Source organism: Taudactylus pleione, unplaced genomic scaffold (genome assembly GCF_031769625.1).
Source record: "Taudactylus pleione unplaced genomic scaffold, aTauple2 ptg000087l, whole genome shotgun sequence".
In the NCBI taxonomy this organism is placed as follows: Eukaryota; Metazoa; Chordata; class Amphibia; order Anura; family Myobatrachidae; genus Taudactylus; species Taudactylus pleione.
Window position 1 is genome coordinate 1,636,457 of NW_028284489.1, and position 26,044 is coordinate 1,662,500.

Here is a 26,044-nt window from a genome sequence, read left to right on the forward strand (position 1 = left end):
TGGCAGTATTTTGGTCCAGTCCGTTAGACCATTCTCCTCTCTTCTCATCCCGCCAGGTGCACCCGGCATTCTGGGAGGAGCACTGTAGTGTGAGTGCTGGACTGGTAAGGGGGGATAGAGCGCAGAGCTGTTCACCTTGGTCCTGATTTTTTGGTGGAAAAGGGGTGTCACCATGAGATACAGCACCGGGTGACACCAACCCTAGTGACACCTCTGCATCTCTCTCCAAAATTTAGTACATCTCCCCCCATCTCTTATGTTATTCTGCAGCATTATGAGGGGCAGGTCAATCCTCCTACTTCCTGCTCCACCTGAGTGTCCCATGGAAACTTCTCTCTCTGTTTCACTTGAAAACCACTAGTTACTCAGGATCTCTGCCAATTCTAAAGCTCCTCATTCCCTGGCCAGGTCCTCGATGCCCTACCAACTGCCCCAGCAGCCAGTTCAATGTTCATACATTAAGGCACTATAGCACCCTAAATAATCAGTATTAGCAACAGTTTATATACTGTACAGGACAATACATTATTGACAAAGTACAGAATTATTAACGGCATTACTGTCAGGGTATTACATATAAGCATGTGGGAGGGTCTGGTTATCCTCTGGGTGTTAGTTATACATATTACTTTGATTGAACCAGAAAAGATTCATAGATCTACCCATAGTTATTCAGTCTCTTTTAAAGCTGTGTTACTGTACCAACTAGGATATATTTTTTCTAATGTGGCTTCAGGAAAAACAGCTACATGTAGCAGTGGCAAATTAATTTTGTTAACCTAAGTATGGAGTGAGATGAGTGGACAGATTAGTAACATAACAGGGTGGCAGTGTGCCCTGTGCAGGCCCCACCCATTGAATGTATGATGGCATAATGTTGCATCAAGAGAGCGGAGTCATTAGTACCAGGCTGTAAAGGCTGCAGTTTCCAGATGCAAGGGCTGTGTGGCAGCGATGGTGCCGCCCACAGAACCTTGCACTCTGTGCAACAGGACCACTCTTACACCCCTGGTTATGGTCCTGGGATAGACCAATCAAATGCCACAATCTCTCTGTGAGCTGTGGGCCTGATTCAGACCCGGTCGCAAGGCTGCGTTCACATGCAGCTGTCCGCAGCCAAAGTATGCAAATCCCGCGATCACTAGCAAGACATTAGCATGCCAACTATGTTTTTCTGTGCGATCGCGGTATGAAATTAGATGCCCACTTTCCCTTAGTAACATACGTCATCCCCAAGAAGTGTATGAAACAATTGGTAATATCGGCTGACATCGGACCCATACGCACCACTTGTGGCTGACCATACCCTACCGCAAGCACTGCAAGTGCTGCTGTGTGTAATTCAGCCATGTGACGTGTATGCTGATGATGCGTCTTAATTATGCACGCCCCTGAAATGGCATTTCAATGCACAGACACGCCTGCGTTCGCACCACCACACCCCCGTTACCTTCGACCAACCCCTGTCAACACCCACAAATGGCATGTCCTGTCACTCATGCTTACGAAGCATCTGTGTACAGGCTGCGAACACTTCCCGATCGCAGTGACTGGTTCACGCACGCACACTGTAGATTGCAATCATCGGCAGGCTGCATGCAAACGCAGCCTTGCGACCGGGTCTGAATCATGCTCTATGGACAGGGCGATAAGCAGAAGAACTCTGGGAAAAATAGCTGCACAGATCAGTCCCTGGAGTTCTGACAAGGAGGAGGGACCAACTTAGGAAAAAATGTTTTCTGAGTAGTGATGCAGCTCTACAGACTATGGGGCCAATTCAAATGGCCGCAAAAGCCTCTGTAACGGCTTTGTGTGTTATGTCTCAGAAGGCTGTTTCTGCTCGCAGCCTATGGAGGTGCCAGCAGAATCTACTGCAACTGGCTGAAAATTGTGTATTAGCTGTCGACATGTGATAGAATAGGCATATATATGGCTTGATGCAAAGTTCTTTTCAGCTATAAGACCCATACATTTATTTTAAAAACTGTAAACAATCTAAACTTAATGAAAGTAAAACTATGGCAAATACATATTCTCTGCCTTATATACACTTTCAATGATCTGTAACTTTTATGTGCACATTTAGTGTAATCAGTGGAAGTTTTCGCAATGTACAGCATTGAGACTTCTTCCAGTGGTTTGTCTTGAATTGAAAATTTCTTAGCTTAGAATTGACATGCAGTTGGCTATTGTGTATGCAATGGATGTGACAAGCCAGAGGAACACACATTTGTCATAGTAACATTGAAATACTGTCAGGAAGTATAAACTAATCTATCTGATATACCCATTTTAATGTTAGTATCATGGTTTGTATGTGTAAAATGATGTCCGATTTCTGTACTATTAACATGTTTATGTAGACATGTAAATATGGAAGAATAATAATAATGTTATTTTCCATAACAGGAGTTGTCACTCTAGACAATTATATATATGCTGCTGGAGGATATGATGGTACTCATCAGCTAAACTCTGTAGAACGATACAATACAGACAGTGATTATTGGGAGCCTTTGGCACCAATGAAGCATAAAAGGAGTGCGCATGGTCTAGCTCTCCACCAAGGGAAAATTTATGCACTTGGTAAGTTTTTCAGAAACTAGACTTTGTATATCTCTGTGCCCAGGTAAAGAATGGATAACATAATAGTATAACATTGGCTGATAATATACTTCCTAAAGTAGAAGAGTATATACTGTATTAAATATCCATACATTTCATCCATCTGCAATTTCCATACTTAAAGCAGGAAATTATGTTTATATTTTTCAGAACATTTTATTAAGTTTTCAGTCAGGTTCTGTAAGACCCTAAACTTATGATAGACACATATATAAAACTGAATATTATTCATGTTACATTTCTGTCCCCAGTCAAAGGGCTCTGATACAAAATTACTCAAACCTGTAGAATCCACGTTAATTAATCAATGTAGGCCTGTTTATCTTCCTGATTAACTGGGAAGATGTATAACATATTTCATCTGGTGATGATAGCCATTTCCAGTTGCTGCCATCTGAAGTCACTGTGGACTTCAATATACTACGATCTTTTAGCTGCAGTTATGTGAAATTTAATTTTCATGTATTGTGACCTATATTTCATGGAATGACCCACATATAGATAATCAACACAATGTACTTGATAATGTGCCAAAAACAATAATACAACCATAAATATTATATAATGAAATGAGCGCACCAATCCAATGGTGCTGCAGGAAGTGCTTGGGTGGCTACTTACACCCTATAAACCACAATCAATACAGTACTTGCAATTCCCGCGCTCCTCTGGAGTAACAGTCAGATTCAGGAAAAGTTAATGAATGAGAAAAAAAATTCTCCCGGAATAAATTCCTACGTTGTTCCTTTTCAAATGGTTCAACCAATGAATACGTCAAAATTCCTCAAAAAAAATTAGAAATAGTATATAGTGAAGTACCGTTTATTCAACACATAAATAACATCCATAAACACATAAAAATGGCTGCGTACCAGATCTATAGGGGTGTAAGACAATTCACACCCAAAATAGCATATACAGGGATACAAACAGTCACCTCCCGGGGTGGGTTCATGTGGTCCCCCTGGTGTCTATGTGGCAGTGGTATGTCCTCTGACCCTTAATCCTGGTATTCTCAAAGCAGCTCCTTTCCCACCAACGCGTTTCTGCTCCAATGGAGCCTTTATCAAGGTGTGTGTATGTCACCATATACTACTTCCTTAAATACCATGAGGTATTCCCTATTGGTCCATCACTCAGTGATCATATTCTGCTCCTATAGGGTACAGCTACCCCCTAAAGTGCAGCTTTTGTCTCACCTTTCGTAATCTAATGTCAATTTCCCCAAATCCATATAATTTTAGGCATTTAAATATACTTTCAGCGGCTTGCGTTCCATTACCTGGAACGCATACCACTTCCGGATAATCTTCTTATAACAACCAGCTGGAGATGATGTATACTAACATCATCCCCGCATGCGTGAGCCTCTGACGGCTTTGTGCGTGCGTTCCACTCAATGGAACGCACGCTTCTTCCGGCAACAGCACCCGGAAGTGCCATTACGTCCTGCGTTTGCGCTCCACTCGATGGAACACATACCGCCTCCAACGGAAGTGACGCTGTACTCGCTCTGCTGTCTATTTTCTTTGCAGCAGTAAATATTTGCGTTCCAGCTCGTGGAGCGCATCGAACATTCAGATCACCATTTTCAAGTGTAAATACATATAATGTACTCTCTATTGATGTTCTATAACTGGGCAGAAAATTGTATCTGTAATCCAACTAATCGAGTGTATATAGCATCCAGATCACCAATATTAATTATAGCTCTTCACTGTGCAAATAGCAATTCCCATAAATAATTAAAAATACATCATACATCATAAAAATATCATAAAAATAGGGTAAATGAAGTATAATAGCAGATCATATTAAAAATGGAGTATAATAACAGATCATATAAAAACAGATCATATTAAAAATTATTATATATTATAAAAACCATTTTAATTCAAACTCTACGTTCAGCCCATTTGGTATTAAAGATCCCATCTTATGGATCCACCTCATTTCCGTTTGGGCCAAATTCTGATTTACATGGTTTTTTCGCCAATGTTTAGAGACTTTCTGGATACCTATAACATATTTCAAGGACTTACAACATTTATTATGGTTTTCTAAAAAGTGTTTAGATAGCGAATGATTCATAAAGCCCTTCTTTATGTTGCGCAGATGTTCCACCCACCTATCTTTCAACGGTCTAGACGTGCGGCCTATATACTGCAGGCCGCATTCACACTCTATCAAATAAATACAATCTTTTGTATGACATGTTATAAAATCTTTAATCTCATATGTAGAATTTGTATTCGTTGACTTAAATTTTTCTATCTTGCTTACTTGTGTGTTGTGATTTCTACACATTAAACACAAACCACATCTATGAAAGCCTGCTGTTTTTATTCTTCCCGATTTCTTTGGAGGGATCGCACTTTTCACCAATTTATCTCTCAAATTATTGGCCTCCCTATATACAAACTGAGGATTTATAGGTAGAATGGTTTTCAGCACCGGGTCTCTATTTAATAAATGCCAGTGTTTTCTCACCACTTTTTCCACTTATTTCGATTGTTTACTGTAAGTGGTAATAAAAGGTAAGTTCATTTCTTCTTTATTGGTTCTTTTTTTAGATTCTAATAGACTAGTTCTATCGATCTTCCTGAGCTCCGTAATATAAGTGTTTAGGCATTCTTCCTGGTATCCTTTGGATAGAAATTTTTCTTTGAGGGTACCAGCTTGTTCTTCGAATGTTGTAACATCTGTGCAATTACGCCGAATCCTCCTCATTTGTCCCTTGGGTACATTTTTAATCCATACCGGATGATGGTTACTTTTTGTAGATAAATACGAATTGCTGTCCGTTGGTTTAAAATATGATTTGGTTTTAAGATTCCCTTTCTCAATATAAAAAGTTAAGTCAAGGAAATTAATATACTCCTTGCTAGTTTGATATGTTAAATGAATGTTAAAATCATTTACATTTAATCTATTACAAAAATCCTCTAATTCCGTTTGACTACCATCCCAGATAAAGATAATGTCGTCAATAAAACGGTACCAAATTTTAATATTCTTTGAAAAATCATCGTTCGTCCATATATTAAGATCTTCCCACAAACCCATAAAAATGTTCGCATATGATGGAGCAAATCGTGTACCCATAGCCGTTCCCCTCTTTTGTTGGTAAAATTTCCCATTATGCCAGAAAAAATTGTTATTTAGAATAAAATTGATGCTATCTAAAATAAACGAGACTTTTTTAATATCCAGGTTACTTCTACTTAAATAGTCTCTAACAGCCTCTATACCCTTTGAATGTTCTATAACGGTATAGAGACTGCTGACATCTGCTGTGGCTAGGATATAACTTTCTTTCCACTCAAATCTGTTCATTTTCTGAAGGATGTCCATCGTGTCTTTTATATATGATTTCACTTTTAATACTTCCGGTTGAAGATGATGGTCAATATAATGTGATAAGTTCGATGTTATACATCCTGTACCAGCTACTATGGGTCTTCCCGGGGGGTTCTGTGTGTCCTTGTGGATTTTAGGTAGAATGTAGAAGACAGGAAGACTAGGATCTTCCACAGTTATATACTTCTCTTCGCGCTCAGTGATCACTTCATCCATTTTATATCTGGATAATAGGTTTTTTAATTCTTTTTCTATTCGTTCACTGGGGTTACTACGTAAAGTGGCATAAGTTGATCTATCCTCCAGTTGACGGGCGATTTCTCTCTCATATTTCTCTATATCCATAATCACAACACTCCCCCCCTTGTCAGCAGGTTTGATGATAATTTCTTAATTCTCACTGAGATTCTTAATAGCTTCTCTTTCTTTTTTACTAGTGTTCTGTATTTTGTCCCATTTCGGGATGATTTTCTCCATATCTGCGGTAACTGCTTTATTGAAGCTTTCCACGTAACAACCCCTGCTGAATGTGGGATTGAATGTTGATTTTGGTTTGAAAGGATCCCTATTTAGTGTAGTTTCTCCCTTTTGACTAAGAAAGTACCGTTTTAATGCTAACTTTCTGGTAAACTTTTGGATATCCAGAAACGTCTCAAATTTGTTGAGTTGACTATCAGGAGCAAATTTAAGTCCTTTCTTCAGGACTGAACTCTCGTCTTCTGTTAACACGTGTTTGCTCAAATTAAAAATCTTGGTTTCCTCTATCCCTTCTCTATCTAGGAGGCTAGCAAAGACTCCTCTTTTTTTGCTAGACCGCTTATTGTTTTTTTTCCCTCTTTGACCCCGTTTACGAATTTTTCTTCTAAAAACTAAAATCTCGATTTCCTTCTGTTCCTGTCTAAAAAATCACTATTGTTAAAAGTTTCATATCTATTGTTGGTGCTCATTGGAAACTTACTTTCCCTTTCTGAATCTATATGCCATTCATCTTTTATGAAGTATTCATTTTTTCTTCTTGGATTTCTTCTTTTTCTATCCCACTGACTCCTTTCTCCTTCCCAGGAATAAAATATTAGAAAGTTGTTCACTGGCCCTAATGGAACTGATAGTACAAGAAAGAAAGAAAAATTTGGAAACATTAGAACAACAAATAGAAGGCTTCACCACTTCACTTTCACCTGTTAGAGAAATTGAAGAGTATAGAAAGCTAGAAAGGGAAATGGAAATACGGATAGTAAGAAAAGAGAAAGAAATTATTTTGAGAAAAAAAAGAAAATATAAGAGAGATAAAAGAGAAAAGGAAGAACAAATAGATTTCCCATATAAAAATGATAAAGAAACCTTATTGCAAGAGCCCCGAGATGAAAATAAGGGGATAGAAAATATTGAAGAATGGGATGATTCATTATGTGAGTGTGAGAGGAGTCCTAGTAAAGATAAATGGGTTGATGAGCGGAGGGAATATAGAAGGAACCAATATAGGACAGACAAAAAATTAAACTATAGATCCAGGCCACAATCCAACTACAGTAACATTAGAAGAGATCAAACTCCCAGAACCCATTGGAATAATAGGTGGGAAGGAGAAAGGAGTCAGTGGGATAGAAAAAGAAGAAATCCAAGAAGAAAAAATGAATACTTCATAAAAGATGAATGGCATATAGATTCAGAAAGGGAAAGTAAGTTTCCAATGAGCACCAACAATAGATATGAAACTTTTAACAATAGTGATTTTTTTAGACAGGAACAGAAGGAAATCGAGAAGATTTTAGTTTTTAGAAGAAAAATTCGTAAACGGGGTCAAAGAGGGAAAAAAAACAATAAGCGGTCTAGCAAAAAAAGAGGAGTCTTTGCTAGCCTCCTAGATAGAGAAGGGATAGAGGAAACCAAGATTTTTAATTTGAGCAAACACGTGTTAACGGAAGACGAGAGTTCAGTCCTGAAGAAAGGACTTAAATTTGCTCCTGATAGTCAACTCAACAAATTTGAGACGTTTCTGGATATCCAAAAGTTTACCAGAAAGTTAGCATTAAAACGGTACTTTCTTAGTCAAAAGGGAGAAACTACACTAAATAGGGATCCTTTCAAACCAAAATCAACATTCAATCCCACATTCAGCAGGGGTTGTTTCGTGGAAAGCTTCAATAAAGCAGTTACCGCAGATATGGAGAAAATCATCCCGAAATGGGACAAAATACAGAACACTAGTAAAAAAGAAAGAGAAGCTATTAAGAATCTCAGTGAGAATGAAGAAATTATCATCAAACCTGCTGACAAGGGGGGGAGTGTTGTGATTATGGATATAGAGAAATATGAGAGAGAAATCGCCCGTCAACTGGAGGATAGATCAACTTATGCCACTTTACATAGTAACCCCAGTGAACGAATAGAAAAAGAATTAAAAAACCTATTATCCAGATATAAAATGGATGAAGTGATCACAGAGCGCGAAGAGAAGTATATAACTGTGGAAGATCCTAGTCTTCCTGTCTTCTACATTCTACCTAAAATCCACAAGGACACACAGAACCCCCCGGGAAGACCCATAGTAGCTGGTACAGGATGTATAACATCGAACTTATCACATTATATTGACCATCATCTTCAACCGGAAGTATTAAAAGTGAAATCATATATATAAGACACGATGGACATCCTTCAGAAAATGAACAGATTTGAGTGGAAAAAAAGTTATATCCTAGCCACAGCAGATGTCAGCAGTCTCTATACCGTTATAGAACATTCAAAGGGTATAGAGGCTGTTAGAGACTATTTAAGTAGAAGTAACCTGGATATTAAAAAAGTCTCGTTTATTTTAGATAGCATCAATTTTATTCTAAATAACAATTTTTTCTGGCATAATGGGAAATTTTACCAACAAAAGAGGGGAACGGCTATGGGTACACGATTTGCTCCATCATATGCGAACATTTTTATGGGTTTGTGGGAAGATCTTAATATATGGACGAACGATGATTTTTCAAAGAATATTAAAATTTGGTACCGTTTTATTGACGACATTATCTTTATCTGGGATGGTAGTCAAACGGAATTAGAGGATTTTTGTAATAGATTAAATGTAAATGATTTTAACATTCATTTAACATATCAAACTAGCAAGGAGTATATTAATTTCCTTGACTTAACTTTTTATATTGAGAATGGGAATCTTAAAACCAAATCATATTTTAAACCAACGGACAGCAATTCGTATTTATCTACAAAAAGTAACCATCATCCGGTATGGATTAAAAATGAACCCAAGGGACAAATGAGGAGGATTTGGCGTAATTGCACAGATGTTACAACATTCGAAGAACAAGCTGGTACCCTCAAAGAAAAATTTCTATAAAAAGGATACCAGGAAGAATGCCTAAACACTTATATTACGGAGCTCAGGAAGATCGATAGAACTAGTCTATTAGAATCTAAAAAAAGAACCAATAAAGAAGAAATGAACTTACCTTTTATTACCACTTACAGTAAACAATCGAAAGAAGTGGAAAAAGTGGTGAGAAAACACTGGCATTTATTAAATAGAGACCCGGTGCTGAAAACCATTATACCTATAAATCCTCAGTTTGTATATAGGAAGGCCAATAACGTGAGAGATAAATTGGTGAAAAGTGCGATCCCTCCAAAGAAATCGGGAAGAATAAAAACAGCAGGCTTTCATAGATGTGGTTTGTGTTTAATGTGTAGAAATCACAACACACAAGTAAGCAAGATAGAAAAATTGAAGTCAACAAATACAAATTCTACATATGAGATTAAAGATTTTATAACATGTCATACAAAAGATTGTATTTATTTGATAGAGTGTGAATGCGGCCTGCAGTATATAGGCCGCATGTCTAGACCGCTGAAAGATAGGTGGGCGGAACATCTGCGCAACATAAAGAAGGGCTTTATGAATCATTCGCTATCTAAACACTTTTTAGAAAACCATAATAAATGTTGTAAGTCCTTGAAATATGTTATAGGTATCCAGAAAGTCTCTAAACATTGGCGAAAAAACCATGTAAATCAGAATTTGGCCCAAACGGAAATGAGGTGGATCCATAAGATGGGATCTTTAATACCAAATGGGCTGAACGTAGAGTTTGAATTAAAATGGTTTTTATAATATATAATAATTTTTAATATGATCTGTTTTTATATGATCTGTTATTATACTCCATTTTTAATATGATCTGCTATTATACTTCATTTACCCTATTTTTATGATATTTTTATGATGTATGATGTATTTTTAATTATTTATGGGAATTGCTATTTGCACAGTGAAGAGCTATAATTAATATTGGTGATCTGGATGCTATATACACTCGATTAGTTGGATTACAGATACAATTTTCTGCCCAGTTATAGAACATCAATAGAGAGTACATTATATGTATTTACACTTGAAAATGGTGATCTGAATGTTCGATGCGCTCCTCGAGCTGGAACGCAAATATTTACTGCTGCAAAGAAAATAGACAGCAGAGCGAGTACAGCGTCACTTCCGTTGGAGGCGGTATGCGTTCCATCGAGTGGAGCGCAAACGCAGGACGTAATGGCACTTCCGGGTGCTGTTGCCGGAAGAAGCGTGCGTTCCATTGAGTGGAACGCACGCACAAAGCCGTCAGAGGCTCACGCATGCGGGGATGATGTTAGTATACATCATCTCCAGCTGGTTGTTATAAGAAGATTATCCGGAAGTGGTATGCGTTCCAGGTAATGGAACGCAAGCCGCTGAAAGTATATTTAAATGCCTAAAATTATATGGATTTGGGGAAATTGACATTAGATTACGAAAGGTGAGACAAAAGCTGCACTTTAGGGGGTAGCTGTACCCTATAGGAGCAGAATATGATCACTGAGTGATGGACCAATAGGGAATACCTCATGGTATTTAAGGAAGTAGTATATGGTGACATACACACACCTTGATAAAGGCTCCATTGGAGCAGAAACGCGTTGGTGGGAAAGGAGCTGCTTTGAGAATACCAGGATTAAGGGTCAGAGGACATACCACTGCCACATAGACACCAGGGGGACCACATGAACCCACCCTGGGAGGTGACTGTTTGTATCCCTGTATATGCTATTTTGGGTGTGAATTGTCTTACACCCCTATAGATCTGGTACGCAGCCATTTTTATGTGTTTATGGATGTTATTTATGTGTTGAATAAACGGTACTTCACTATATACTATTTCTAATTTTTTTTGAGGAATTTTGACGTATTCATTGGTTGAACCATTTGAAAAGGAACAACGTAGGAATTTATTCCGGGAGAAATTTTTTTCTCATTCATTAACTTTTCCTGAATCTGACTGTTACTCCAGAGGAGCGCGGGAATTGCAAGTACTGTATTGATTGTGACAATAATACAACCATTTATCAAAATTAATTAGGAACAAAAACTTAGAATAAGTTATTGCATTAGTATTCAGCCCCTTTCTAATACACACTAGATCCTGTAAAGTAACCAACTTTCTTCACAAGTCACAAATGGTTTTTTGGAGCCCGTCTGTGTGCATGTAAGATGTGTCCACAAGATTGCAACACCTGTATCTGCAAGCTGCACCAGGTAGTTAATGTATTTCCAAGCAATTACTACAAAATGAAGACAAAAGAACATTCCAAGAGTCATTGGGAAGTACCAATGAAGAAAATGGTACAAGCATATTTCCAAGACATTGAATATACCCTGAAGCACAGTTACGTCCATTATAGAAAAAATACATAGAATATGGAGCGTCCTCTAAAACTGAGTGTATGGGGGAGAAAAGCTGTAGGAAGGAAGGCCATTGGTAACTCCAAAGGAGTTACAAACTTCCATGATTGAGCTGAGAATAATAACACACACTTCATAAATTAAGGTTGCATGGGAGTGTGGCAAGAAGAAAGGTCTTGTTGAAACAAACTCACATCAGAACTCGGCTAAAGTTTGCCCAGAGACATATGAGATATAACCATGTGCAGTAAGATTCTTTGGTCTGATGAAATTCAGAGTTCAAAATTGAACTCTTCAGCTACAATCATAGCTTGGCGCTAACCTAACACTGCACATCACAGAGAAAACGCTTTGTAGTGTGAAATATGGTCGTGGCAGCATCATATTATGGGTATGGTTTCTCTAGCACGGATCAGAAAGCTCATACATTTAAAGGGGAAAATGGATGGAGGAAATTACAGGGATATTCTGGAGGAAACCCTGTGTTATGGTATTCACATGGTTGTGTAAGACCTCTAAAGCCCAGGAGCGGATCTTCCACCAATAGCAGCCACACATTGTTCCCTTAGAGATTTATACTCATACCAGTATATAGGTGGCCGTCTGGATTTAAGCCTCCAGCAGTAGAGGCTAACACAACCGATGTGAGACTGCAGGAATGCTGACTGGAAACAAGGCAGAGCTGAGGAGTGGCAGTCCTTCCACTAATGAAACAAGCTGGAGTGAGACTGCAGGCAGATGATTACTTGTACAGATGTAAAGGACAAGATTCACTACCAGCGGCAGATAATGAGGGTCTCAGGTATGTCTTGGGACTATGGTGCAGCTAGGTCGTCAGACAAGAAGCGACTAGACAATGAATAAAAACTGCGGAGCAGGACTGATCTGGACAGTGATACTGCAGGATTTACAGACAAGGACTAGACAGGCAAGATAACCGATGTGGCAGGGCAATGAGAGGACAGAAAAGAAATGCACTATAGTGAGGCTTTGCCACTGGCTGAAGTAACAGACTAGGTTCAAGGTGCGGCCTTGAAGGCCGAGGTGCAACGGGAGCAATATGGTGTGGCCTTGAGGGCCAAGGTACAACAAGAACACCATAGTATGGCCTTGAGGGTTGAGGCGCGACAGGAGCAATATGGTGTGGCCTTGAGGGACGAGGTACAACAAGAACAACACAGTATGGCCTTGAGGGCCAAGATGCGACAGGAACAACACCATGCAGCCTTGATGGCAGAGGTGTAGCCCTGAGGGTACTTCAAGCCACTGACTGAGCATACAGGTGAGTACAGGCATGGCAGGAACACAGACTGGAGGCAGCGAGGTAGAGAACACTGCTGGCTTGAATTGGCTGGAAACAGACTGACACGGCTAGACTGGACTGTGGTATGGAAATGCTGCGGCTGCAGAAGTCACTGCTCTGGGAAGTCTGGCTAGAAATCAGGCTACTGAGCACAGGAACAAACACATACTCTGGAAGTCAGACGATATCACTCGCAGGAAGTAGTGTAGAACTGGCTGTAATTTATCAGAAGCAAGTACCAATCAGCACAATCCTTGCAGAAAGCCTCCCTAATGACAGCATAGCATGCAGCTGATCTCTGCACACAAACTGACAGGCAGGAATGCAGCAATGAGCTGCATTCCTGCCTGTCAGTTTGTGTGCAGAGATCAGCTGCATACTATGCTGTCATTAGGGAGGCAATGAGCTGCACACAGACAGAGTTCCAGCTACCTGCAAGCACCGGAAATGGAATCAAGGCATTATGCAGTGTTCTAATTGCCTCTTACTCCCGGGACCTGCCAGCAAGATGATCCTCTGCCACGGATCATAACACCCTGCTGCAGTCTACAAGTGAGCTTCGAATTGGAAGAAGATTTATCTTCCAGCATAACAATGACCAATGCATAGAGCTAAAGTCACACTGGTATCACTTAACAACAATGTTGCTCATGTCTTGAAGTGGCCTAGTCAAAGCCCAGATCTCAATCCAGTCTCTGTGGCAACATGTAACAATTGCTGTGCACCAATGATCAGCATTCAACCTGATGGGGCCTGAGCAGTTTTGCCAAAATAAAGGGGCTCAACTTCCAGTGTCTAGATGTGCAAAACTGATTTTGACAATTTTTTTACAAATGGTTGGGCTATATTTGTGTTGATTAGTGAGAAAAGTTTTAGGTACTAGCATTAGTAACTATTGAACGGTGGGAATCACAAGAAGCCCTACAGTTCTACTAATTTGGTGTATTTGTGGACATGTTTATTTTGAATTACTTTCTATTTTTGGCTGTTTACGTATGTGTTGTCAGCAATAACTAGGATAGGCCATTCTAACTAGAATACATTTTCACTTCACTGAAGAAACACAACTGCTCTGGATAAGTAAGCCTGTAAATATGCCCTCGGTTATTAGGTACACCTGTCACCTGCTCGTTAACCTAGAACATCTAAATCAGCCACTCATGTAGCAGCAGCTTAATGCATTAAATCATGCAGATATGGGGAAGAAACAGGATCTAAGTGAATTTAACTGTGTACTGGTTGTTAGTGCCAGACAGGGTTATTTTTATTAGCTCAGAACTGGTTGATCTCCAGTTATTTTCAGACACAAGAGTCTATAATTTAGTGTGTATGATGTGCAAATCATAAATCATCCAGTGAGCAGCAGTTCTGTGGGTGAAAACACCTTGTCAATGAGTAAGGTCAGAGGAAATGGTTCAAGCTGAAATAAGCATGCATTACAAATGTGATATGTAAAAGAGCTTCTCTGGAGGCACAGAATGCAATGCCTTGTAGTGGATGGGCTGCAGCAGCATCAGACCACTCTAAGGTATTTATAGGCTATATTTACTACAGTGCGGATTCACAGAAGAGGAGGTGCTGCGCATAGCAACCAGTCAGATTCTAGCTGTTATCTTCTAAAATGTGCTAAATAAACGATAAGTAGAATCTGATCAGTTGCTATGGGAAACACCTCCACTTCTGTAAACCCACACTTTAGAAAATATACCCCTAGGTATCACTTCTGTCAGCTTAGAACAAACAACTGAGGCAAAAGTGGATATAGGCATGCCTGTTGTGACAGATCTGAATATCTGCTGAAGCATTCAGATGGTAGGGTCAAAATTTACAATAAACAGCATAAACTCATGGGATCCATCTTGCATCAACAGTTCGATCTGGTGGTAAAGGTTTAATGGTATGGGGTCTTGGCACACATTAGGCCTCTCTATGCCAGTTGAGCATCATCTAAATGCCACAGCTTATCTGAGCATTGTTGCTGACCATGTTTTACCCTTTATGGACACAGTCTACAGTACTCATCTTCTAATGTCTACTCCCAGCAGTATAACAGGTCATGTCGCAAAGCACACCATCTCCATCTGGTTCCACAAATATAATAATAAGTTCAGTGACCTCCACTTAATGCGACAGAGCACCTTCGGGATGTGGTGAAACACGAGATGTGTAGCATGAATGTGCAGCCAACATATCTGCAGCAACTGCATGATGCTGCCATGTAGATGTGGTTCAGAGTCTCTAAGGTTCCAGTAACATGTTGAATTCCTGCCACAGAGAATTCAGCGTATTCTGGGTCAAAAGGTGGGTCCTACCCAGAACTAGAAAGGTATACCTAATAAAGTGACCACTGATTTAATATTGTCATGTATACTAGTATTTTTAATTTGAATTCATTTTAAATATTCTCTTTGAGTTCACATTGTAACTCAAAACTACAGTAGCTAAACATTTACTAAAAATGCCACTAATATACATGCGTATGTTTGTCTACACAGGTGGCTTCAATGCAGAGGGATTTCTGTCCTCTGTGGAATGTTACTGCCCAGAAACTAATGAGTGGATAGAAGTGACGGAAATGCCAGTAGGGTGCAGTGGCATGGGTGTAGCAGTAACCATGGAGCCATGTCCAAATAGTTTTGAGGACTTTGAAGAAAGCTGATGACTTAAATTATGGCAGTTAATGTTAGCTGTCCACTTGTAGCAACATGATGAAATATGAAATGAATTAAAATTTCAAATGGGAATTGTATTACATGATGGAATAAATTATGTTTAGGATCTTCTGTAATAAGATACTTTTTTATTTTTAGCTAAACAAAGCTAAATTATGGTAATAAACTCTGGGCCTAATTCAGAGTTGTGTGCAAACCCGATGGTTTGCATCCAACTCAGAAGTTTGAAAATATGCACATGTGAGGGATCTGTACTAGGAACGTGCAAATCTTCTTGCAGTGCCCAGATACCGCAGCCTGATTGGCAGGTTGTGAACGTTTGGGAGCTAAATCAGACAACATCCCAGAAAATAAGGGGCATCTCGGCCTCATTTTCTAGTCGTGCTGAAGCTAATGTCTGTGTCCTTGTACGCAGCTTCGTAGGCGTGAAAACATCAGCAATCCTGAGTAACCTGAAGGTTACTCAGATAACCAATGTTCATGCAGAGGGATCCGATGCTGTGTCTTTGGATGCAGGAGTGGATCATGGAAGCGGCCAGAGGTGTCTAGTTACACAAGATGCCTCCAGTGGCATTAGCATATTATGACACACCAGTTGTGTACTAAGTGGCAGTGGCTGTGCTAATCAGGAGGATTTTAATATAATTCATTGTTGAATAGGTAATGGATCTGGCATCTAGCAGAAGTGTGTACATTTGCACCATGGTTAATGCATACAATCCAAATGTCTCATTACTATATAAATGGAGATGGAGAGATTTGTGTTTTATACGGCTGAAGATTTCCCAGCACAGTTCTATATTCTCAAGGGCTTAGAGCTATGCTAACATTCCAATACGTGCACAACCAATATGTGCTCGTAATCTAACGTATCATAAGTGACACCATGGTAAATTTGATACTTTACCTTTTAATATACATCAGCTAGCGGCACCTGTAGAGGTAAGGGGGCAGTTCATTTGAGAGATATTCAACCCATCAACAAATGATGTCAGCCAGGCTAACAAACAGAAATAGATAGATAGATAGATAGATAGATAGATAGAGGTGGGCAATAAGTGGCACTCCAGCTGCTGTTGAACTATATATCCCAGCACGCCCTGCCACAGTTTAACCATGCCCTGATAGCAAAACTTAGGCAAGGTATGCTGGAATGTGTAGTCCCACAGCAGCTGGATGTCCAATTATTGCCCACCCCTTCTTTAGACTGTGTCAGGATTACTGGGTGATTTCAGATATCCCAGTAATACACACTGGGCCTGATTCAGAGCCGTACATAAAGTGGCTGCATCTGTGGATGCATTGCGTGCTTGAAAATAGCAATCTTCTCCCCGTATTTATTCTGTGTAGATGTCCACACCTACGGACAGCTTATGCTACTTGCAAACACCCTTGATGCCACCCAGTTACACACATATAGCCGCAAGTGGAGGTTTGGTTGACAATGGATATGCAGTCACTTTGTGCGTATCTCTGAGTCAGGCCCATTGTGTCCCTTTCCTTATTTACTGCTGTGAGCTTTATTCTTAGAAATCATGCTTCACCATGCTATTATACTTGTCACAAATATCACAGAGTATAATGATATTAAAATGTACTTTTCGAGCAACCAAGTACAGTAATTTACATTGGGTGGGATGTATCAACCATCTCATTTTACCACATGCATAGCCACATTTATTAATGTCATATGCATAAAGACTTGAGATTATATACGCAAAGAACAGCTCTTCCAAATAGACTTGCCCTTTGACCCGGGAGCCCTGATACACATATGCGAGCCACGGGGACAATAGGATTGAAAGAAGCCCATTGGCTTCTATAGGCAACACCATCTATAGATGGCGTTGCCTATTGGGTACAAACTTCAGAAAGTTTAGCTATCCAGAGATTAATACATATGGGAAATGCTGTGAAACCTCTGAAAACAGTTTCCAAAGTTTTGAACGCATTCTGCCATCAGTACATCCCACCCTCTAGGAGTCACCATATTCTTTAAACAGTTTACTGCACAATACGGATGTATTGTTATTTAAAATACATATGTTCATTGTTTTGTAACAGTGTTTCAAATATTGATAAAATCATTGCTTATCTATTGTAACCAATTTCATTAGCTGCTTGAAAATTCTTAAAATATATTCTATTGTAGATATCACAATTTTGCCACTGTTGCATACTGGACATAAATGGTAAATTACATGTTAGGATAAGTAGTATATATGAAACAACAACTCACATTTAGACTATAACTATATTTATTAGCGGCACTGTCTTGACCCTATGAGCCTGAAGTCAAGATTCTCAAATGGCTTAGTCATTAATTATAAACCTGAAACATTGTATTATGATACAAAGTATTTTGTTGCATTGTTTTAAGGTTATAATAGGTTAGTAGAAGTTGTTTTCAGCGTCTTTGTAGCATATTTTACAAACTTCTACTGCTGATTCATTCTGTGGCCTGTATTTGTTATAACATCTCAGATACTGTCATGTTGGGTTATTGATTCATTTTACACACAAAGAGCTGTTGTAAATTTGTAGATTTTGTAAATTGTTGTCATTTAGTTCTGAAAACAAACAATTGTATGTCACAATGTAATTAATGTAGGGATAATATTGATCTGTAAAAATATATGTATAAAATGTAATTACTGTACAGTGAGATACACTTGTAAATATGTATTAAACTGGATTATTCATTTTGTGCTTTTAGTGTTCATACTGTGTTTTCCTGTTTGTTTTTTGTGTTTCTGAACAGATCAGGTTCTTAGTCCTAGTATTTGATTTTTGGGATGATTGATTGATTTAATGATTTATTTATATCAAGCAAACTTCTCACATACTCTTCACTATATCCCTAAAATGTGCTAGTGAAGCAGCTGTGTTGAAATAAGATGGGAATCCACATTCAAGCCTTTGAAGTCTCACACCATGAGATGTTTTGTCTAACCAATGAGAGCGGTTTGCTCTGTCCTCCAGCTTGTGATTGGCAGCTATTCATGAATGTGAAATAAAACCTAGCAGATAAGGAAAAGGAGAGAGAGTGACTGTTGAAAATTTAAGAGAAAGCAGAAAATCAAACAATTAGGTTTAGTAAGGTAGAGTAAAAGAGGAAGTAAATGATTTTATTAAAGCCCCATGCCCGCACATTTAAAAAAAAAAAAAATCAAATTTCCTTAACATCTTTCACTCTAGTCCAGCGTTTTTCGACCATTGAGCGGTTGTTTAGTGTGCCGCATGGTCAGATTCACCGGTCAGAGCTGCCGGTCAGATCTGCCGTGCTGTGGACCGGGCAGTGCTGAGCTCTTCTGGGAGTCTCAGGCATGCCCGGGCAATCACTTATGCAGATGCAGCGGCGTGACATCACAGGTCACGCACGCCGTGTTTCTAGTCAGCTTGCCTGCCCACCAGCTCCTCATCAGAGATGCCCTGCATGAAGGCCCCCAGCACCCCCAGTCAGCCAGCCTGCCTCACCAGCCAGCCCCGTGGCCACCAGCACCGCCAGCCTGTATCACTAGCCAGCCCCACGGCCACCAGCTCCACTAACACTGCCAGCTCACCAGCAAGGCAGCCCGCCCCATGGCCACCAGCACAGCCAGCCAGCCCTCGGTTCACAAGCACAGCCAGCCCTGCAGCCATCAGCACCCCCAGCCAGCCCTCGGCCACCAGCCAGCCTGCCTGCATGGTGCACTCTGCTGACAGCTCTACCGTAAAGGGACAGGTAGGGGCAGAAAAATGTAAAATTATATTTTAAGTGTACTTTGTTTTTTTGTGGGGAGCAATGTGGGTTTTTTTTTCTTTGGGGCCAGCCAAAGTTATTTTGTTTCTGTGGGGGCCAAAGTATATATTTTATTCCTGTAATGGCCAATGTATGTGGGTTTTATTCCTGTGGGGGGCCAATGTATTGCATTTTATTCCTGTGAGTGCCAATGTACAGTCAGGTCCATAAATATTGGGACATTGACAGAATTTTCATATTTTGGCCTCTATTCACCACCACAATGGCTTTGAAATGAAACACACAAGATATGATTTAACTGCAGACTTTGAGATTTAATTTGATGGTAATTACATCCAAATCAGGTGAACGGTGTAGGAATTACAACGGTTTCTATATGTGCCTCCCACTTTTTAAGAGGCCAAAAGTAATGGGACAAACTAAACAATCCTAAATCTAACTTTCACTTTTTAATACTTTGTTGCAAATCCTTTGCAGGCAATTACAGCCTGAAGTCTGGAACGCATAGTCATCACCAGACACTGGGTTTCATCCCTGGTGATGCTCTGCCAGGCCTCTACTGCAAATGTCTTCAGTTCCTGCTTGTTTTGGAGGCATTTTCCCTTCAGTTTTGTCTTCATCAAGTGAAATGCATGCTCAATCGGATTCAGGTCAGGGGATTGACTTGGCCATTGCATAACATTCCACTTATTAGCCTTAAAAAACTCTTTGGTTGCTTTTGCAGTATGCTTCCGGTCATTGTCCATCTGCACTGTGAAGCGCCGTCCAATGAGTTCTGAAGCATTTGACTGAATATGAGCATATAATATTGCCCAAAACACTTCAGAATTCATTCTGCTGCTTTTGTCAGCAGTCACATCATCAATAAATACAAGGGAACCAGTTCCATTGGCAGCCATACATGTCCACGCCATGACACTACCACCTCCATGCACTGATGAGGTGGTATGTTTTGGATCATGACCAGTTCCTTTCCTTCTCCATACTCTTCTCTTCCCATCACTCCCATGGCTTTTTTAGATGTTGTTTAGCAAACTCTAATCTGGTCTTCCTGTTTTTGTGGCTCACCAATGGTTTGCATCTTGTGGTGAACCCTCTATATTCACTCTTGTGAAGTCTTCTCTTGATTGTTGACTTTGACACATATACATCTACCTCCTGGAGAGTGTTCTTGATTTGGCCAACTGTTGTGAAGGGGTTTTTCTTCACCAGGGAAATAATTCTTTTGTCATCCACCACAGTTGTTTTCCGTGGTCTTCCGGGTCTTTTGGTGTTGCTGAGCTCTCCGGTGCATTCTTTCTTATTAAGAATGTTCCAAACAGTTGATTTGGCCACACCTAATGTTTTTGCTATCTCTCTGATGGGTTTGTTTTGATTTTTCAGTCTAATGATGGCTTGCTTCACTGATAGTGACAGCTCTTGGGATCTCATATTGAGAGTTGACAGCAACTGATTCCAAATGCAAATGTCACACCTAGAATCAACTCCAGACCTTTTACCTGCTTAATTGATAATGAAATAACGAGGGAATAGCCCACACCTGTCCATGAAATAGCTTTTGAGTTGATAGTCCCATTACTTTTGGCCCCTTAAAAAGTGGGAGGCACATATTGAAACTCTTGTAATTCCTACACCGTTCACCTGATTTGGATGTAATTACCCTCAAATTAAATCTGAAAGTCTGCAGTTAAAGCACATCTTGTTTGTTTCATTTCAAAACCATTGTGGTGGTGAATAGAGGCCAAAATCTGAAAATTCTGTCAATGTCCCAATATTTATGCACCTGACTGTATGTGGGTTTTATTCCTGTGGGGGCCAATGTATTGTGTTTTATTCCTGTGGGGGCAAATGTATTTGGGTTTTATTCCTGTGGGGCCAATGTATGTGGGTTTTATTCATATGGGACCACGTATGTGTTTTATTCATATGGGGGCCACGTATGTATGTTTTATTCCTATGGGGGCAACTGTATGTGTCTTTTATTCCTATGGGGCCAATGTATGTGTGTTTTATTCCTGTGGGGGCCAGTGTGTGTGTTTTTTTTTAATGTGGGAGCCATTATGTATGTTTTCCATAGGTTGCGCACGCCGCATAACCGAATGGTGTGCCTTGGCAATTTTAAGATCTTGCGTAGTGTGCCTCAAGTTAAAAAAGATTGAAAATCACTGCTCTAGTTAAATTAATGCAAACAGCCTGACAATAGGTTTATTATTTTTTTATTTAAAAATCTTCCATTCATTACCCTATGAAACTCATTCCCCCTCCCATTGCTACTAAATTGTGGCATCTATTGTACATGAAATAATGTGGTAGATTTTCCACCTGTCTCTTTTAACCTAGTTTTTCCTCTCTGCAATTCTAAGGTTGCTTTAGTGCAACCAAGCAATATAAATTTATGAATGCAAAATGCAATATTTACTATACTGTGCTTTGGAGGCTGGGAGCTAAAACTTGTGTGTTGATGAGTTTCAGTTTGTAAACTCCTAACAGCATGCGGTTGTACCCCTTCAATACAGAGTAGAACTTGCCTAGCCTGATCTAGTCAAAATGTGGACATCACAATGTTGAAAGTTATGATTTCTACATTGTTAAAAACGTCCACATTGAACATGTCGGCATGTGCATAATTTTGACATGTTCACAATGTCTATGTGTGAAATGTTGACATGTTAAACATTGACATTCTGCTTGTATTGGCATGGGAGGTTAGGAGTAGGCTACAGAAGGGAAGGGTTTGGGTTAGGCACTAGGAGAAGGGTTAGGGTTAGTGATACTGCCCATTGGAAGCACTTCTAGGTTTACTGGGAGTCCTCATCAGCTGACCGCCATAACCTGAAGACAATACCAGTCCCACCATGCCGGGTAAGTCTACACTAGCCAACCATGAGCACTTTGTCGACTTTCTAATCATGTCAACATTTCATCAGTGTCGACACAAATGTTGAGGTGATCAACGTCGACATTGTAACCTTGTTGACAAGCTGCATGTCAACATTACAACCATATCGACATCCTCATGTCGACATTGTAACTGTCGACATAGTAAATGCAGACAAAATATACCACACTCTTCCTAGCCAGTTGGAACAAGGCCAATACTATCAAAATATAGTGCTAGTACTTGTGGCACTACAATTGCACCATGCAATGACAGTGTATGACTGTTCTTACATGCTTCATATAATAGAACTACAAGGTATAGTATGCACATGCTCATGCTTGCTGAACTACAAGGACTACAAATGATTGCACTATAATTTAAGTATATTATGTTTGTACACAACTACTCAGCACTGGACCATTCTAGGTCCCAAACATTTATGGTCCCATCACCTAGAGGACTGAGGCCCAAACTGATTAGGCTAGAAGCTTATAGAATGTAAGGGATACTTGTTTTTACTTTCAGTAAAAGGCAGCTCAAGCAGCATGTGGCTTGAGCTATTTGTCCAGTCTGAATCATGTCTATTTCTTTGTAACTCTTAATCAGCATTAAACTCTCACTTTGAATGCATCGTACATGAAAATAATACAAGATTACATTTTCAGATTTCCAAAACGCACATGAGAGTCCAGAAAATGTCTGGTTTGATCAAACATCTGCTTAGGAAATTTACCCCAAAAGGTTTTGCAACAATGACCTGGTGAAAAAGTGATCTCGTCTTCCAGATTGGATTAAATGTCTCTGACCTAAATAAAAACCAAGTCACGTAGTCTGACCACCACTCAATTCACTTCTCAGTCACAACCCCTCAAAATAGAATAAGGATACTGAATTTAAACCTCTATACGCTCCTGCCTATACCTTCTAAATCCTGCCTATACCTCCTAGAATTGACACAGTCAAACAGTAAATAATTGTCTTCAGACTTTGAGAAATGTGTTTCCAATGCACAAAGGTTATTATTCAACATAAAAACAGTAGGTTACATGCTGTGATCTAAAGACAATTTAGCGCAAAGAAATAATACAGACCCAAGGTACAGTTATACATATGCACGCGCACTGGGACCAGTTACCGGCATCAACAAGAAACCTCCATCAACAGCATCAGCAAGAAGACTCCAGATTGGAGTCGGCACGCACATTTATACCCTTGCAGAATTAGTTCCCAGTGCACGTGCATCTGTTACAGGACATTTAACAGGTTGATTCAAATGGACACATGTCAGCCTCCGACAGCCTTTTGTCTCCTTTTTCCCAGCGCATGCAAATCTAAGCTGCTAATATTACAAAGTACATTTTAGTGTTTTAACTCTCTACAGTCCATAAGTTGAGAATGCATGTTGCGATCTTCTCACCAATGATACCGTAAAGCTATTGAGACAGAGTAGATCAGCACAACACCAAACATGGTTTGCTTATCATGTACTAAACCTTAGACATCAAATAGTCTTTATTTTACAACATTAGTAATAAATGAATAACCCTTGAATATTACACTTTGAAGCTATGGAACCTTTTATGTGAGGTTGCAGTGTATAAGTATGAGGGGTTTAGGAAAAGATGCTAATTAGTTATATGTAACTTAGGGAAGATGCGTACGCATGAAGCTAATAAACAGCGTTCGCCTGCAGAATTTTATGCATTCGCTAATGTGCGTCATGTTAACAGCGTAAGTGTGTGTATTTAATGTGTGTATGGGATATGGTGAAATATGCAATCGCATGATGCTAAAAATAGCATTGCCGTATGTACTTAAGTGTGAGTTTCTCTAAAATGGCGCTGGGCGGCCATTCGCAAAATAGCGTCAGGCAGATCTCATTTTCTAAGATGGTGTCTTGTGGCCATTCGCAAGATGGTGTCATTCCAATCTAATTTTAAACTGATTCTGTCTCAGCCAATTATCCAGCTTCGACAACAACTTTACCCATGGAGTTGACAAGGTATCGTCCAAGGAGGGGCATGACTCCCCAGGCTCTTGCAGCAAACCTGGATCTTTCTGCGGTAATGGGGGCCTGTGAAGATCCTTTTTCCCTTATCCATTACTATAACAGGGATGTGACAGCTGCAATGGATATTATTGCCCCTGTGCGTATAGGACCCCTCATACCACACCGTCAAGCCCCTTGGTTTGACAATAGTGTTAGTGAACTCTGGAAAAGGGGGCGTAGACTTGAAAGATGATTGAGGAAGATGAACCTGGTAGAGGATAAGTTACACTAATCAAACATATTAGAGAATATCAATCAACAATCACCCGTAAGAAAACAGAGTTCCTTTCAAATGAGATCAAGGCAGCAAACAATAGGCCAGCTCAGCTCTTCCATACAGTGGAGATGCTTTGCAAACCAGCATGCCTGCTGCATGATGAATCCCTCTCCCAGTCAAGATGCAATGAGTTTGCAAAAATCTTTGCAGGTAAAGCATCCTCCATCCGGGCTGGAATCCCCACAGTGTCATCAAAGGATTGCCAAACTACCAAGCCTGCCAAGGTAAGCCACCTGTCTCCCTGGAACAGCTTTGACATAATGGATGTAAAAGACATTGCTAAAATTATCAGAATTTTGTGACCCACCACCTGTGATCTGGACCCTGCCTTAACCAAGCTTCTCATAGGGTGTATAGACATTATTGGCCCTGTAATTGCAAAATAGTTCAATGCTCTTTGCAAACAGCCATTTTTCCAGAACCACTAAAGGAAGCAGTTGTTAGATCACTTCTTAAAAAACCTAATTTAGATCCCGACTGCATGACCAACTATAGACCAGTATCAAACCTACCTTTCATAGGATAGGTCATTGAGAAAGTGGTGGCAATGCAACTGGAAACCCAGCTGTCTACCCATGATATTTATGATCCATTCCAGTCAGGATTCAGGAGAAGACATAGCACTGAAACAGCCCTGTGTGCTTAATGATCTTCTGATGGCAAGAGACAGAGGTGATTATTCAATCTTAATCCTTCTGGATCTCTCAGCAGTATTTGATACTGTGGACCATGGGATTCTAATTGCCTGAAAAATTTCTGTGTACTGGATGGCACAGTCCTTAGCTGGTTCAAATAATTTCTCACTGGCAGGTCACAGTGAGTTTCTTCTGGAGTAAACTCTTCATCACCAGTGCCACTTCCATGCGGTGTCCCACAGGGTTCTATACTATCTCCCATGCTTTTTGCAGTATAAATGCTACCATTGGAAATAATCAGATGTCATGTCCTGGTCTACCACTGCTTTGCAGATGATACACAACTGTACCTGTCCTTTGCTCCAGGTACAAAGGAGCCAATAACAACCCTAAATGGCTGCCTAGCTAAGCTTCAGCAGTGGATCAGTGCCAGTTGGCTGTGACTGAACCCTGATAAAACAGAGGTCCTTATGATAGGACACAGGACAGGGCTATAGAATAGCCAACCAACAGTACTTACACTTGGGGGTTCAGAATTACAAAACACTAAACGTGCGGAATCTTGGTGTTGTCCTGGATAGTGGCTTAACACTTAAACATCAGGTATCAGCCACAATCAAATTCTCATTCTTTCATCTGAGGTACATAGCCAGAATCAAGCACTTAATTTCCTCAGAAGGTCAGCCTAAAGTCATACATGCATTTATATCATCACGCCTAGACTACTGCAACGCCCTCTACCTTGGTCTCCCAGCAAAAGAATTGTACCGCTTG

The 26,044-nt window shown here is 39.9% G+C and overlaps 1 protein-coding gene across 7 annotated transcripts in view; it reads left to right on the plus strand.

Moving 5' to 3' along the window:
* Nucleotides 1-26,044, plus strand: part of LOC148529029 (kelch-like ECH-associated protein 1A) — a 122,050-nt gene that overhangs the window by 64,808 nt on the left and 31,198 nt on the right. For 6 of the 7 annotated variants that reach the window (XM_088468939.1, XM_088468940.1, XM_088468938.1 and 3 more), the window contains exons 6-7: nucleotides 2,410-2,586; nucleotides 15,509-18,309. The exons of the other annotated variant lie outside the window; for it this stretch is intronic. In XM_088468939.1, coding sequence (XP_088325065.1) covers nucleotides 2,410-2,586; nucleotides 15,509-15,672 — 341 coding nt within the window. In that variant the 3' untranslated portion in view covers nucleotides 15,673-18,309. Of the gene's footprint in view, nucleotides 1-2,409; nucleotides 2,587-15,508; nucleotides 18,310-26,044 lie in introns of those variants that run through there. 7 annotated transcript variants of the gene reach the window in all.